Source organism: Sinocyclocheilus anshuiensis, unplaced genomic scaffold (genome assembly GCF_001515605.1).
Source record: "Sinocyclocheilus anshuiensis isolate Anshui unplaced genomic scaffold, SAMN03320099.WGS_v1.1 scaffold916, whole genome shotgun sequence".
In the NCBI taxonomy this organism is placed as follows: domain Eukaryota; kingdom Metazoa; phylum Chordata; class Actinopteri; order Cypriniformes; family Cyprinidae; genus Sinocyclocheilus; species Sinocyclocheilus anshuiensis.
In genome coordinates, this window is record NW_015548264.1 from 1,761,161 (window position 1) to 1,777,257 (window position 16,097).

Consider the following 16,097-nt stretch of genomic DNA (forward strand, 5'->3'; position numbering starts at 1 on the left):
GACAGCACTAAATATATATCTATATAAATTATGGAAATAGTAAAAAGTAATGGCTGATGAAAATTCAGCTTTGCCACCACAGGAATAAATGATATTTTAAAATAATGGATGATGAAAATTCAGCTTTTCCATCACAGGAATTAATGATATTTTAAGGTATATTAAAATAGAAAAACTTTATTTTAAATTGTAATAATATTTCATAATATTACTGTTTTTGCTGTATTTTTTTTATAAAATTGATCAGTCTTGATGAGCATAAGAGTCTTCTTTAAAAAACATAAAATAGAAATGGTATATACGAGTGGCAGAAGAGCAGCGCTTTCAGTTAAAATATATATTATGTTGCTTCTCTAATTTTACATGCAAGTATAGCCGAAATCACAGCACAGCTATTGTCTTTATTTTATGCGTAGCCTATTTGATTTCATCAGATGACGGCTCGATTAGAAATTAGGATTTTTGTGCAGATTAAGATTTTGGAAGGGAGAGCTGGTTATGTAGTCTTAAAGGATCGCGTTTCAGTCACTATTTCATATTCATTCCGTTGTCTGACAACAGAAACAGTAAAATATATAAATGAAAACAGTTTTATTGAGAATTTAGCTGCATCAAAATACAGTATGTGGGCACAGAGAGGCAAAATAATGTAAACAGGCTTGTGTAAGTAAATTTCTCAGTGCAAAGAAAGAGAAGCAATGGGAACCTGGTATAACCCATTATAAACGAGGCATTTGTTGCATCCAGTGGGGACATAATTACTGATTATAATGACTTATACTGTCTTTTTACGCGTTGCAATAAAACAAATGTATGGCTGATAATAATAATAATAATACTTTATAATACTTATTATTATATTATATTATATTATATTATATTATATTATATTATATATAAGGGTGCATGTGACCCTGGACCACAAAACCAGTCTTAAGTAGTATAAATATATTTATAGCAATAGCCAAAAATATATTGTATGGGTCAAAATTATAGATTTTTCTTTTATGCCAAAATCATTAGGATATTAAGTATTATATTATATTATATTATATTATATTATATTATATTATATTATATTATATTATATTATATTATATTATATATAAGCTCACAAAGGCTGCATTTATTTGATTAAAAAGTACAGCAAGTTATAAAAAAGTAACAGTAATATTGTAAAATATTATTATAATTTAAAAGATACAAAAGTTTTGAAAAATGAAAATAAAAATAAAACAATTTAAACTCTTTTCTATTTGAATATATTTTGAAATATTTGAAAATATATTCTTATGATGACACGGTTAAATTTTCAGCAGCCATTACTCTTCAGTGTCTCATGATGCTTCAAAAATCATTCTAATATGCTGATTTGCTGCTCAAGAAATACTAAAAGTAAGTAAACGGTCTTTTATAAGACTTATTACATTATATTACTTTTTTGCTATGTTATTTTAAATTCTATTTTATCAGAATTCCGAATGGCTGTCAATGGAGAGAAAAAAAAGCTTTTTGGCCCTCAGATGATTTTGTTACGACATCTATCAGCAGAGGCTAACTAGGTCATGCTACCTAGCTAAACCTTGACCCCTTTATAAAAGGTTTAAGTTAATTCTCTGCTCTTTAAACGCACATATCTCGATTTGAGACAGTACTAGAGAAGAATCATGATGCTTCATTTAGACACGAGCATTGAATTACAGCACTACTGCAGTCAATCAATATAATTTCTTGCACATTTCCTCTTTCAAGTAGTCTGTTAGCACTGTTGATAATGTCTAATTCATGACACAGTCACTTCTGGCCTTGGAGGGTGGATATAAGAGGCTGACAACATGCTGAATTTTACAGCTTATTTAGGTTACAGTAGCAGAAAGGGGTTGAGACTGGATTTTGGGCGCTCTATAGCTTTGCTTAGAAGATCAAAGGCCCTGTGATCCTTAATAGGTAGCTATCAGGCGCTTGCTCGCATTTAAAGGGGATACATGGCGTGTTCTTGGCCACATTCTTTTATGAGGAAGCTTGAAGTGCTAATGCTGCTATCGCTAATGCATCAAAAAGAAACGGTAAAAAGCTGGCTTTACTTTTCCAGCTTCTTGGTGTTGATTACATGGGCCTTTTCAGACAGTGAGGAGAGAAGCTTAAATGCACCCAAGTGAATAGCAAAGACGGTTTGTTGGCAAGCTTGCCCTGTTGACTCTTTTATGCTTTGACATCGACCTAAAAGGTCTATCGCAAATTCCAGACTTAGAGTAGGAAACAAATGAATTCTTATGATTGCAACTGGCTAACAGTGTTTTGATCTGAAAGTTATTAGATTTTGATTGATTAATACAAAGACATTTTTTTTCTTTGGAATAATGTCAACTGATAAATTGTACACTGTACGCGCAGGAACATGTATTAAGAAAGTAAATAGGGTCCATTTTGATTTCCTGTTGACTTCAAAGTGAGAGCCGATAATTAGAAAACTCAACGTTGTATGGATGCATTTATCAAGTGCCGTACTACAGCACCAGATGCTGCAGCGGTTGAAAGAGCGTGAAAATGTGCTTACAAAGTCAAAATGAAAGTAAATGAAGTATAAAGGAATGTTTAAACAGTGACATGGGTGGAAAAGGTTTGAGCTCTATTTTGTCAGCACAGCATATAAATTTGTCAGGGGCGATTTCCCACATCGCTTCATTTTAACATCTTTTGAGCATGTGGTATCCCAATAACTATAAAGAAGCAGTCATGGATGGAGGGTGTGCATGAATAGCTAATGTAGATTGTTCAGTTTCACATCATAGGACTGTAGAGATTATTGTTATTGATTTTATTGATTTATCAATTGATTATTTAAGCAGTGTGTTGTGCTTTAACAATTCTGTTTTTCTGTCAATATGGGGTGCTGTGTGTACATTAATGAGGAAAAAAAATTAACTTAAATGATTTTAGCAAATGGCTGCAATATAACAAAGAGTGAAAAATTGAAGGGGGTCTGAATACTTTCCGTACCCACTGTATATATATATATATATATACATATAAACAAAAAAATTTTTTTTTTGTTTGTCATGACTTTTAAAGTTTATTCACACATATCCAAACATTCGAGCATAAGTGAAATTCACAAAAACATGTCCTGGTCACATTTAACCAGAAATAAAATGACTATATTTTGAATAAAGAAAATGGAGACACATTCATGTTTTTTTTTTGCTTTTTTTTTGTAATATTCACATGGTTTTCATAACAATTACACACATTATTCTCTTAACAAATTCTCATTACCGTAATGTATTTGTTTTTATTTCATGTTATAATTTGTGTCATTCTCAACAGTGATTATCTCTACTCTAATATTAAATTACATTTAATATATAAAAATATATTTTAGCAGCAAAATACTGTAATATATTAATATTTATATTTAAATAAGCATTAAATGCAATAAAACCGATACTGTTTTGTATAAATAAATTTTAAACTTTATACACACACACACACTACTGGTCACTAAAAGTTAGTAATTCTAACACTTAATTCTAAAAGGATTAAAATTTTAATTATAAAAAATAAATATAATTCATTTAAATAGTATTTTTTGGGTGTTTTTCTATATTCTAGTAATGAGAATGAGTTTTTTGCATTTTGGTAATAAGAGTTTTGCAGTAAAAAAATGTACTTCATCGTCATAAAAATAATGCACAAATATCGTAATGGTCCTAAAATAGGCTTCATTTTCTTTTAATATGACCCAGACATGTTCTTGACAGGTTTCATGAGATTCACCCACACAGTGAAAACAGTAGGCGGTGTGTATCATCTTGTAAGAAATGTTGGACAGTAGTTGGCGGTATGACTTCCCATTTCTGACGTAATGCCCTGATAGTGCAACAATCAAAGTCATGCATTCAGGAAGATATTTGGCCTTTCATGAGAAAATGAAACACACACACATCTCCCTTCTCTCCAGGCCCGTTCTGCAAATACCAAAGCAATTAGAAAGGAGGAAAGGGAGAAAAAACAGCAGAATAGCATTTGTCAGGTGTCTTCACGTTGCCACGACAACAGAACAGAAGCAAGAGAATTATTCCACACATCTTGACAGATGACGTCACTCAACCTTCTGCCTGCGCCTTATCTGTCGGCTTCAGCAAAGAAAGAAAAACAAACAACTGCCTCGGTCTGTCATTCACAGCATAAAACACCTGAACACGGCTCACACGGTCCGAGCAGCGAAACCTCGCTCGACCCGAGAGGCAGAAGCAGCTGTGCGATTCCTCCGTGTGCCATAATTCTTGCTTTGTCTTTGGCTTCCTGAAAGCTCTCATTCAGGCCGGCAGCTGCGGTGGACGTGGTTCTCATTAGAATCGGCCCGCACTCTCCTACAGAGCTTTTAACAAGCGTCTTGTCTTTCTCAGGCCTGAATGGATTGCTGATTGGTGTCATTGCACCAATCAGTGAGCTGAACCCCACTGAAGTCCAGCCCTTCTGATGAACCATTGATCAAACGAGAGGATGTGAGGAAGAGGGGATGAGAAAGAGGAATGGCGTCCACCAGGAGGAGGGAAAGCTTTTTACATCAAAGATCAGGTCTGGATTCCAGCTTTCGCTCAATCGACCCTATTGAGACTCATACCCAATAACAGGAAGTTAAGACTGAGCGGTGCAAAAACACTTTTAAATCTGTTTTAAATCCTTAAAACAAGATCAATTTACTGAAGAATTAAAACTGCATGAGATATGAAGCTCAGTTTATTTTTCTTGCTCCGTTGGCAAGTTGTTTTTTCTCGTTTTTAGCATAAATGTAACAAGATTTACTGAAGTTTGTGCTGAAAATACTTTGCCGGCAGGGTACGAAAAATACAATCAAGATCCTTTGAAAACAAACAAGTCTTATTATCCTATTATTTTCAAAAGTTTTGCTTCTCAAGTAAATTTGTCTTGTTTTAATGATGTTTTAAGGACATTTTTACTGGTAAATAACAAAATACTTAGGAAAATTATGTTGATGATGATAAATTGTGTGTGCATAGAGATTATCTAATGATAATTATACTGTAGTTGTCTCTGCATATTAAGTTAGAAAAAAACACAATTAACCTTTAACTGACTGCTTAGTGTCAGATGTACTGCACTAGTCGATTCTAACAGTTTATTTTAGAAATTCTTAGCCTTGCCATCATAAGAATATATTTTCAAACATTTCAAAATGTATTAAAATAGAAAACAGTTTAAACTGTTTTATTTTCATTTTTCAAAACTTTTGTATCTTTTCAATTATAATAATATTTTACAATATTACTGTTACTTTTTTATAACTTACTGTACTTTTTAATCAAATAAATGCAGCCTTTGTGAGCTTATATATAATATAATGTAATATAATATAATATAATTTTTTTGGACATTTTAAATAAAGATTACTTGTTTCTTTGTAATTAAATGTGAAATTTATACCAAATTTTCAATGTATCTGTGGTACTTGAAGCTGCCTATTTTATTCATTCATTTGTTTTCTTATTACTCAATGGTTATTCTACTAGTTACTTGGAAAAAACTTCAAGTATTTTTTTTTTTTAATATCTGATTAAATAAATAAATACTAAATTGAAATATACTGTAAAATATAAATATATTATTAAATATTATATATTAAATATATTTTAATCTAAATATTTTAATTCAAAAGCTTATTTGTTTTTGCTGTGGTTTTAAAATTAATCGAGTTACATTTTTTTGCACTTCCAAAAATCCAAACTGGGCATCAATAAAAATGTATAAAGAAATATTTTGTCTGCACACTGAAAATACAGCTACAAAAAAAATCTTCATGATTCTTTATTCTTGAAAACCGATAAAAGCATAAAATTTCACTAGTATTGGCTGAAATGTAGGTATCTTGACAACCCTACTGCTGGTAAGTTATGGTGTGGATTAAACAGTTTTGTTAATCATATTCGAGTGAGCTATTTTGCATTGCCATGGCAGGTAAATTGAGAACAGCCAAAACCATATTTGCATTTTACTTTTCATATCATATATGCAAATGCATGAGATTAGCCTAGACTTTTTCAGGCCTTAAAATGTGCCGAGGCTTTTGGCTTTGGCATTGACCCACTCATATTGAGTGAAGATCATCCGGTGTTTATCACACTCTCCCAAATTCAATGCCAAACTAATGTGCAACTGAACGGATCAATGTCTGTCTCAGCATTTCAAATGCATTACTTGTCTTATAGCTCAGCTTACAAAGATTCCCTATGATTGATCTGCTCCAAAAAAACATTTCCCACAGACACCAAAACTACACTACAGAGATGCTACGATTTGGAGGAGAAATAGCAGTGGGAAAAGTGTTTGGAAAAATGGAGCCGTTCTTGATGACTTCTGTGAAAGGAAACTCCAAATAATGAGGAAGGAGTAAAACACAATCTTTCCGCTCGTTCTTTTACCTCATTCTATCCTTCACTTCACTGCAATGTGCAGTTCTTTGGTGGTGAAATCATCAGCACTCCATTTTCAGGAGACTAATCTGCGTGCCAGAATATAAATTGGGCTGCGAGAAGGAGGGAGACGAATCGAGCGAAGGGGGAGGGGCGAGGAAAGACAGAGTGTCATTTACTCTTGACTAACAGCCCTCGCCGTCTATTCTTTATCCCTCCACTTCTGCTTGTAATTGCACAAAGCAGCCACATTCATCTGACTGTACGTTTTACCCACAGTTCCACTGCAATTCTCTGTCTTTCAGGTGCAGCATTACTACTGGTATTTCTTCAGCGTTTCAGCTGCCTCCAACCATCCTCCTCCACTTCCCTGCGCGGCAACCCCCACGCCTCCGCTTTGTTCACCTCGCAGGGCTGATTTCAAGCGGAGACCTGTGCCAGGTTTCATCAGGGAAGACAGAAAGACAAACAACGAGGCTCACAATGACTCCGGGTCGCGCAACATTCTCCGATTTCAATTCTGTGGTGCGGTGAAACGCCGACATTTATCAGTCCCGCGGAAACACAGAGGGCTGTCAGCTGGATATTATAAGCAGGGCTTGTGCTTTCTAGCATTCAGGGACAAATTATAACAGCCCTACAGCAGTGTGACAGGAAAATAATTATACGTTTTAATTAGGAAGAAGTATTCTGGTGGCTTATTTTCAGAGCGATTTCCAGGCATGGTTCTGAAATTACAGCTTTATCAAGGAGTTGTTTTTAAGTCAGGCTTAAATTACATTCACAACTCTTTCTATTTTCATAACGTGACATTTTTGGGTCAACTGAAGTAGATTTTTTTTTTTTATCGAAAATTGAGTTGATCGTAAAAAAAGTGGCCGTTAAATACTAGAATGGTGTCAGATCTTTGGATAGGAAAACGAAAGGGTTTGGCGACATTACCTAAAGAGAAAAGTTCTGTTTTGGTAAAAGACAAACATTATTTCACATAGAATATTGAGCACCAATGAATTGTGCATAATAAGATCAGGAACGTGCATTAACAAATTAAAAAAGTACATTTCAGTCTGAATTTAAGAGTACTAGTAACACTTTAGATTAGAGGACACTATTCACTACTAAGTAGTTGCTTATTAGCATGCATATTACTAGCATGTTGGCTGTTTGTTAGTATTTATAACACACATATTAATGCATTATTTTGCATGACTAGATCCCTTAACCCTCTCCAACACCTAGTGTAAACCTAACTACTACAACCACTACCTTACTTACTATCAATAAGCAGCAAATTAGGAGTTTATTAAGGGAAAACTCTTAGTTAATAGTGAATATGTTCTCTAATCTAAAGGGGTACCAAAAGAGTAATAATGCTGTAAAAGTGCACATTTTTATATTTTATATAAGATGCTTTTGACTAAAATAGGATCTAATTTTTGGCACATTTTCAGCAACAGTTTGTTTTAATTAAAATTGTTAAATGATTGTCATGACGTGCACTTTTTGTCTCATCTTTATCACTGAAAAAGAAAAAAAAGAAAAACTCATCAACTTTTTTTTTTTTTGGATAAAATTAACTCTGCTCCTTGGAATCACCCTTCAGCTTATAGTTATCTTTGCATATTAACCTATAAAAACATATTAAATATTACCTTGAAACTTAAATTACTTTCTTGATGCCACTGACCTCCAAGTCCTTAATGTTCCCATTTTTCTGATGTTATTTGAAGAAGTTAATAATTTTGTTGCCGTCATAACATATATCAATCAATCTAGATTGTGATTTCACAGTACATTACCCAGAATGTTGCATTTTGGAATGTTAAAATTAAAAAAAAAAATAGCCTTGAATAGAAAAAGTTGCACTATTTACGCCAAAAAAGACCAGAAATAAACCCCAAAATGGCTCAGATTAGAGCACACGCTCCACAAAAAAACGTCAGGAAAAGCACATGTTAAATGCATTGAAGAACCACGTGACCTCCCCAGCCGGAGAGCTTTCATGGTGTTATGAATATGTCGATATCTTCCGACATGGTAGCCAATGATCATATTAGCATAATTTCCAACAGGAGGGGAAAAGTGATATAGCTCAAGCTGTTATCAAGCAGGGTGCTAATTTCAAGTCTGTCATATTCTTAAATGCACAATCGGACGTCTTATTTGAACTAAGCGAGAAATATTCTTCCCGCACTAATGAGGGTGCTTTACACACTCTGAGGCCAAATCATAATCTGCTAGTCGTGGGCTGAGTCCAGGCACTCTGTCAAGTCACATTTCACTTTATGGATATTTGTTGGAAATGAAAGGCGTAACAGAAAATGAAAAGGGAGGTTATTGGATACCTCATTTATTTCGGCATCATTCCTCCAAGGATCTTAAATGCCTCCTGGCCTTGAAAATGACTGAACGCTTTTCCCTTTTTCTACACTTTATTGAAAGTCACACCCAATTTCTGTGATGTAATATGCCTTGGAATAAAATCATTGTAAGTGGAAATTCAAAGCAATAAAACCTCTCCTGCACAGTCTATTCCTTGTTCCCAAGAGATGTACCCAGCATCCCACCTCAACACCTGTGTATTTGATTAGTGTGGCTTACTTTTTGAACCATGAAGGTGTGGCTTCTTCCTCCCATGGCATCCAGTTGAAACACTGAAAACAAGGAAGCCACATCCTTTGAGATCCCAAGTACAATCCAATCCTTGTCTTCACTCACCGAGAATGGATTTGGAGGGCCTTTCTTGTAATAAGTTGAGATTTAACGTCCATATAACATTGTGAATATGCAAAATGAGATCCAAAGGTCAAATTGAAATCTGTCCTTGATGTAAACTACATACATGTTGTGGTTTCTCTCAGTGTCCATTTGTATTTGCTCTCTTTATCTCCCTCGCATCCCCAAGGCCCCGGTAACCTCCTAATGTTAGGTTTGCCTGTTTTAATGGTGGGAGGTTGAGTATCTCTCTCGTCCCTTTTATTGTGTTCTAGGTCTAAAATGTCTTCATCATCCCTGATGGGTGTCCCGCTGGGAGGCAGGGACAGATGGTGGACAATGAGATGGGTTGGCTGTTTCTGCATGATCTCACCCTCCTCTCACACTCTCACTCAGATAGACTTTCTTGATTTTCCACAAACTCCAGATGCCGCCATCTTTAGCATCATCAGTCTTTCTGCAAACTACTAACATAAATCATTTCCTCTGCGCTGCAATATGTTGCTATATTGTGAAACCTTTAAGAGTGATATCACTAAAAGGAATATACTATGGTGCTAATCAACTGGTAAAGTTGAAGTCATTTTGACTGACAACTGACACAAATCGCTAATTTCCGGAGGTCCTGCAACAGCTGAGCAACTGCTATTGAGCTGCTGTGAGAATAGGAATGCTAGTCCTTTTTTTACACAATTTTTGATTTGTCTACTGAAGAAAATATTATTAATTTTGCATGTCATATCCATTCATGTTAGTCACTTTTATGCAATCTGATCTAATTTCAGTTGTCAGAAATGACATTTTAGTTGATGAAAATGTAAAGTAAACAAAATATTTAAACATTACGGTATTTAAACTAATGTATTTTTACAACTAATTTTAAGTCAGAGTTTTACACTAAAATCTAATTTCAGTGAACAAAAATAATATTTTAGTTGACCAAGTATTCAAACATTTGCTGTATTAATTTTAAATGTAAAAAATGCAACAATATATGTGAAAACTGTTTTTAAAACAATTAGTTGCACGTTTTAGTGCATTGTTATGGAAAGATTCACAATTTGACTTACATTTAATGTGTTTTTTAATATATTAAATTGTTTTTATTTTATAATATTTTTGTCATATTTTCGGAAAACAGTTAAATTATTGTCTAGATGTGCATTTTTCGTCTTTGTTATTGTTAATGTTTTGTTTGTTTTTTTATATACAAAATTAACTCTGTGAAATCATCCTTCGAATGGCTTACTTATAGTTATCATTGCTCATTAAGCTATTAAGCTATTTAAGCTAAAGTATTTTAATTTAAATTCCAAAACGTAGAATAGTGAGATTAAATGGAGCACGTTTAATTTCCAATTAATGACTTTTCCCATCTTTAAGCCCTTAAGTTTTGACCCCTTATCTGTTCATGACTGTTTTGCTCTCTCATACATCATTCTATTCCTCCCTCTCTCTTTCTCAAGAGAGGATCCTGGGAAGAGACAAAGAATAAGCTTCCTCTGAGAGATGGGCGATGCCATTATAAGCACAGTCAGCACATTTAATAAAACGATGTGCTTGCAACCCAGATAATGACATGAATAATCATTAAAAAAAAAGATATGTAACGGTAGGATTCACACATTTATTTATAACGGCGCATGGCTATTGACTAATATTTACCAAACAAAGTATGCGCAGATAAAGAAATAGCTGTTTATCTGAGCAGTACAGGTTGGCTAATGACAAATTGTTCTTTATGTTTCATTATATCTCAAACACACAGGCAAAATGTGACTTGCATCATCACCCCTCGCCCAAGGTGAATAGCAGAGATGGTGTAGAATAACACTGCATTATTTTATCAATGCAACCCCCATCCCAAATCAGCACACAGTATGTGGCTGGCAGGTGCCCCAGAGAGTTAAATGAGCTTTTGCTGATGGTGCAACACACATTCGGCTGCTACTGCACACATTCATGTAACACACAGCACTACAGGGGCGCCTCTTCACCACAAAATCCCTCTTATGTAATCGCACACACATTAGGCACAGGTACCAGAGGAGGTGACACGATTCAAATAAGCTTGTTTTTATTTCAGAGGGCATTTTGTGCTGCTGCTTTGCCAGAACATGCACACATTTGCAGACAGAGGTTTTGCGTGTAACCAGAGAGTGTGCGAGTCTCAGCAACTCTGGGCCAATTGTGACTGAAACATAGCCTTCGGTGTTTGGGCTAGCACAGTTTGGGGCTCAGGAACTATTTATAGTCATCCTTGTGTGTAGCTATTTACATATTCATCGCATATGCCTCTAACCAGTGAGGAGTAAATTAACCTAGTTAGGTGGAAGATAATAAAGTCCAGAGTGTGAAACTAGCCATAGGGCTTCGCACCTTTATATGCAGGGGATTCGTCACTCCTGCTAACACATGAGTGTTGAGCTTGCCATTTTATTTACTGTCAATTTTTCATGTCAGTGCACATGAATGGGGCTGTAATGTCTGTCGCAGGCCTCCAGTTGTGAAGGCTGACGTTAATTTGTGTATGACTGGAGTTTCAGTGGTTTACTAAATACTGCACTGGAATATTGCACTGGATATGCTGTTCCTGAAAGTAATACAAGTGCTTGAAGGGTAGCAAAAGAATAGTGCTAAGATCTCAGACTTTCAGGCTGCCAATTTATACTTGTTGGCTATAGATGGTTAAAAAGATGACAAGGCCGAACACAATTCAGTATGCAAATATTACAATGGCACCATTGCAGCTGTTGCATTTTGAATGCTGAATATTCAGTTATATTTGATTCACTTGGTGTACATAAGTGGCAGATTTTAAACATTTTATCTCAAAATTGTTTGAAAAAATAGGGAGCAGCTGATAATTTTTGATACATTTTCTAAGTGACCATTAACCAGTCAACAAAACCAATTTAAATTGTTTTGTTTCTGCTTTTAAAGAAATAACAATAATAATATGTATTTTTAGACTTTAGTGGAATACATAATGAATATATTAACCAATATAATAATCATAATAATAATAATGTAGGTTCTTCGGGTCAAGCGATAATTAATAAACAACGTTTTTATGTAACAGAAATGGGACATGCTTTCTTTGAAGATTTCTAAAAAGATTTATTGCTTTAGGCATTAGTTTATGTACCCTTCAATAAACAAACAGAGGAGTATTAACCCATATGATTTTCGCCCAATAGAATTAAGGAATCAAAAACAGCCCAAGGGTATTTGCTGTTTTGCACATATCACAGTTGCACAAATATTTACGTGAAAGGACAAAGTTATTTAACAAGTTAATAATAAAATAAATAAATGTATTATTATTGTTGTTGTGCCATTAAATGTTGTTTTTAATAACTCAAGTATGAATGACTGTTACATAAAATGTTAAATTAAATAATTATCGGTTGACTATGGAAACCGATATGTGAAATATGTAGAAAATTGTGAATGTCTCTGAAAAAATATCGGTGAAACGGACTATTGGTTTAGCCTATCTCTATTTACAGTTTATAAATAAATAGATAATATGACTAAACTAGATTAAACAGTGGCTTGGGCTGAATTAATTGTATAAGTTCAGAGTCACCCTAAACCAGATTTGAGGAATACCAATACTCTTCTGACATAAAAGCAATATAATCTGCATTGCACACTGACAGACACAACACATCACTGTCCTACCTTTTCGAATGAGGTCCTCGATATCTTGATCAAATCCAAGCCGATGGCATTTGTTCCACAGCCCCATGTTGGTGGAGTTATACTGCCTGCTGCACTCATCGACGGCGCTCATGGCGAACAGCTGCCGTCTGTTCCGCGCCAGCAGCAGCTTTTCCTCCCAGCGGTCCAGGCGCGAGCGGCTCGCCCGCAGAGGGAGGCTATTGTTGGGGATGTAAATAAAGCCCGGGTCCTTCCGGCGGCTGGAGAAACTTCGGCACCGCTCTCGGTACCTCCGGGCGTCCGTCTCGTACCAGTGGTCGGAGCAGATAGCCACGGCCAGCATCCCGAGCGCGCAGAGGGACAGAGACAGACCGGCGTAGAGCAGCAACTTCCCCGCAGCCATGCTCGCGTCGCGTTCGCTCAGAGCCGCGTCAGCACCACAACAGCTTGGAGAGCTCCTCGACGCGCAGCCGCATCCCGCCGGGCGCGCGGACAGAGAGAACGGGTGTCAGTCGGTGCAGCGAAATTTGTTTTGGAGAGCTCGACCGAAAATATTTAAGCCTTTATTTAACGTCCATCCGTAGTTCTTCCCATCCAATACCAGTGAATGAAACCAGACGAGACGATTCAGTCCAGTCCTCGAACCAAGCCTTTCAAAAGAAGGCAGAGGAAGATTTTTTTTAACCAATTTTTATATTAAAGCTGATACAACACTCTTCAAATGGGGTTTCAGCCGAAACAGTTCTACAAAATAGCCCAGGCGTACCATCGCGTCACCTAAGATTTCGTACGTCTATCATCCTGTAGGCTATTAAAGACAGGACGCGATTCACGGCCGATTATTAATGTTTGAACCTCCCAGAAAATGTATGTGGGGGTACAAACTATTCTAACGTAGCCAACGTTTCAGTTGTGTTTGCAAACATTTAAATAACCAAAAGTTAGATTACAAGTTAAGGCCTGCTGACACCAAGGACGATAACTATAAAGACAAGGATAAAGATATAGCTCTAAAAATCGTTCTCAATATTAAAGAATAGCAGAGTCCACACGATAAAGGCAAAGAGAAACGATATCTTTGGAATCACTTTCAGAACGATTTTTTTTCCAGCTGATGAATGATAAATAAAATATTTTTTTTATTGCATCAACTTTACAATCAAACAATGTACAAGCTCATATTCCAACATTCATCCTTGTTTGACCATGTACAAAAACAGAACAAACAATTAATTAAACCATCAAAATAAACCAAACTAAACCAGAAAGAAAAATACAAAGAAAAGAAGCTTCAAAAATAAAATACAACAAAATTGGCTTTTCAATTAAATTAGATACAAATCCAATTTAGAATAAAATTAGATAAAAGTCAACTTAAGGGCTTCTTGCTCTTAACAAATTTTAAAAACTTCCCAAAACATAATAGGAAAATAATCAATTCAAAATCGCGATAAAAAACATTGACAGCCAATCAGAATCAATCCCGCTATAACGAGCTCGAGAATTTAAAGCGCAGAGCGTGTGCTCATAACACAGAATAGACGATATCGTTCGCTGGGGTGAACTCTAACATCGTTATCTTTATAGTTATAGTTATCGTTCTTGGTGTGAACGGGACTTTCAGCTGTGGCCAAATTGACCCTAGCGAAATCGCGTTCACCTGAGGTGGTAACCATAACAGTTTTGCGCTTTCTGTTGCGATCATCGGGCGGTAGGGGAGCGCAGGGACGAAAGTAACAATGTGAAAGTTGTGTCTCCCCTACATTCACAAAAAAATGACAAATACTGCCAGGCTAGTATTTACCGTCATTTTTAAATTCACAACACAAATATATAGCGCAAACCGTAATAGTTTTCGTAGTTCGTTGCATAATTAACGATCAGGCCAAATGACAATCTACGTTGCTTAAGACAACCTTCAAAAATGGGCTACCTATAAAAAATCATTTAAGAAGCCGACCAATGATTCTAAATTGCTTTTGATTCATTTTAAAATTAACCGAGTCAATTGTTCGGGAATCGGACTAGACTGATTACCAATTCACTCAAAATAACCAGCTCATACGAGTCATTTGTACGGGAGCTGGACTACGCTGGCGGTACTGAACGTTTTTTAATTCACTAAAAAGAACCGGCTCATAAGAGTCGTTCTCGGACTACGTTGGTCGCGCTATAGATTCGGTAAACATAGCGAATGCTGTAAACTGTCGGAGTAGGCTATTTCATTCCTGTTCGCATTAGCGGAAGAATAATTAATGATCAAATAATTTAATGACGTTACTGAAGAACAGTTAACAGAACCTGCATTGATGAAAATGATTCGGTTCTGGTAGGCTATTGAATAAATGAAACCGGTTCCGAACCCTTCCCATCACATTTAGCCTACCTGGCGCTGGCAGACTATAAAGATTTTTGCTTTACGGTTTATGTTACATATCTGTTTCATAGAAATGCACCATCGCAGTCAGGTTTATGTTCTCATACTTTCTCTTTAGGGGATGCATGAACATTTATCAAATTGACTGTTAAAGAGAAAATGTATTAAGATGACTCGACATCAATTCATTCAACCAATTCAATTCAATTTAAATCGCGTTAGCCTATGATCAAAACAGTTAAAAATAATAATGTAGGCTACAGCTATGCTCTTATAGCATCCATTGTTGGAAAACCCACGGGCCCCGTTTCTGGTCTGATAAAGTAAATTAAATTCTGTACTCACCCCAATTAAAGCCGATAAAACGGGTTCACTCCACTCCAATAATGCACATCCAGCCCATTTTGTGTTTGCAGTCACTGTACGTTTGGCTATACAGGATATGCACTGCCAAATAATCCTATTTAACACACAGCGACACACATTTATAAATGGTCTACGCTGGAAATATCAAACCGTTCAACGACGCCGCATCTCAGACGCTTCACGTTTAAATGAGTGTATCGCTATTAGAACATTTGGCGGATGGTGCATCCTCCTTCTCGGACAATATGGTCCCAGCATCCTCCGTGCATGTTGCCTCTGTCTGGGAAAAACAGCGGTGATGTCATGCTGTCAATATGAGATGTTCATTGTTTATTCAAGCGGCTTCTTAAAGGAGTCGCACTACTGTTCTTGGTTCCGTGTCGAACTGTAACTGGAGTTGCCTTGCTGGCATTCTCTCTTAGATTTACACATACTGAAGGAAACCGGTGTCTTTCATGAATAAATAATCAAAGCTTTCAGAATCCTTCATTTTGTCATTCTGCATTATCAGAGCTATAAAATGATAGCTACTACACCAG

At 35.8% G+C, this 16,097-nt stretch overlaps 1 protein-coding gene across 1 annotated transcript in view; it reads right to left on the bottom strand.

Annotated features, from left to right (window-relative positions):
* LOC107655552 (transmembrane protein 178B-like) overlaps positions 1–15,847 on the bottom strand; it is a 41,650-nt gene extending 25,803 nt beyond the window's left edge. Inside the window, exons 1-2 of the mRNA XM_016443069.1 lie at positions 15,538–15,847; positions 12,837–13,465 (exon numbers count right to left, since the gene is read on the bottom strand). Coding sequence (XP_016298555.1) covers positions 12,837–13,218 — 382 coding nt within the window. The 5' untranslated portion in view covers positions 13,219–13,465; positions 15,538–15,847. The remainder of the gene's footprint in view (positions 1–12,836; positions 13,466–15,537) is intronic.
* Between the last annotated feature and the right edge of the window lie 250 nt (positions 15,848–16,097).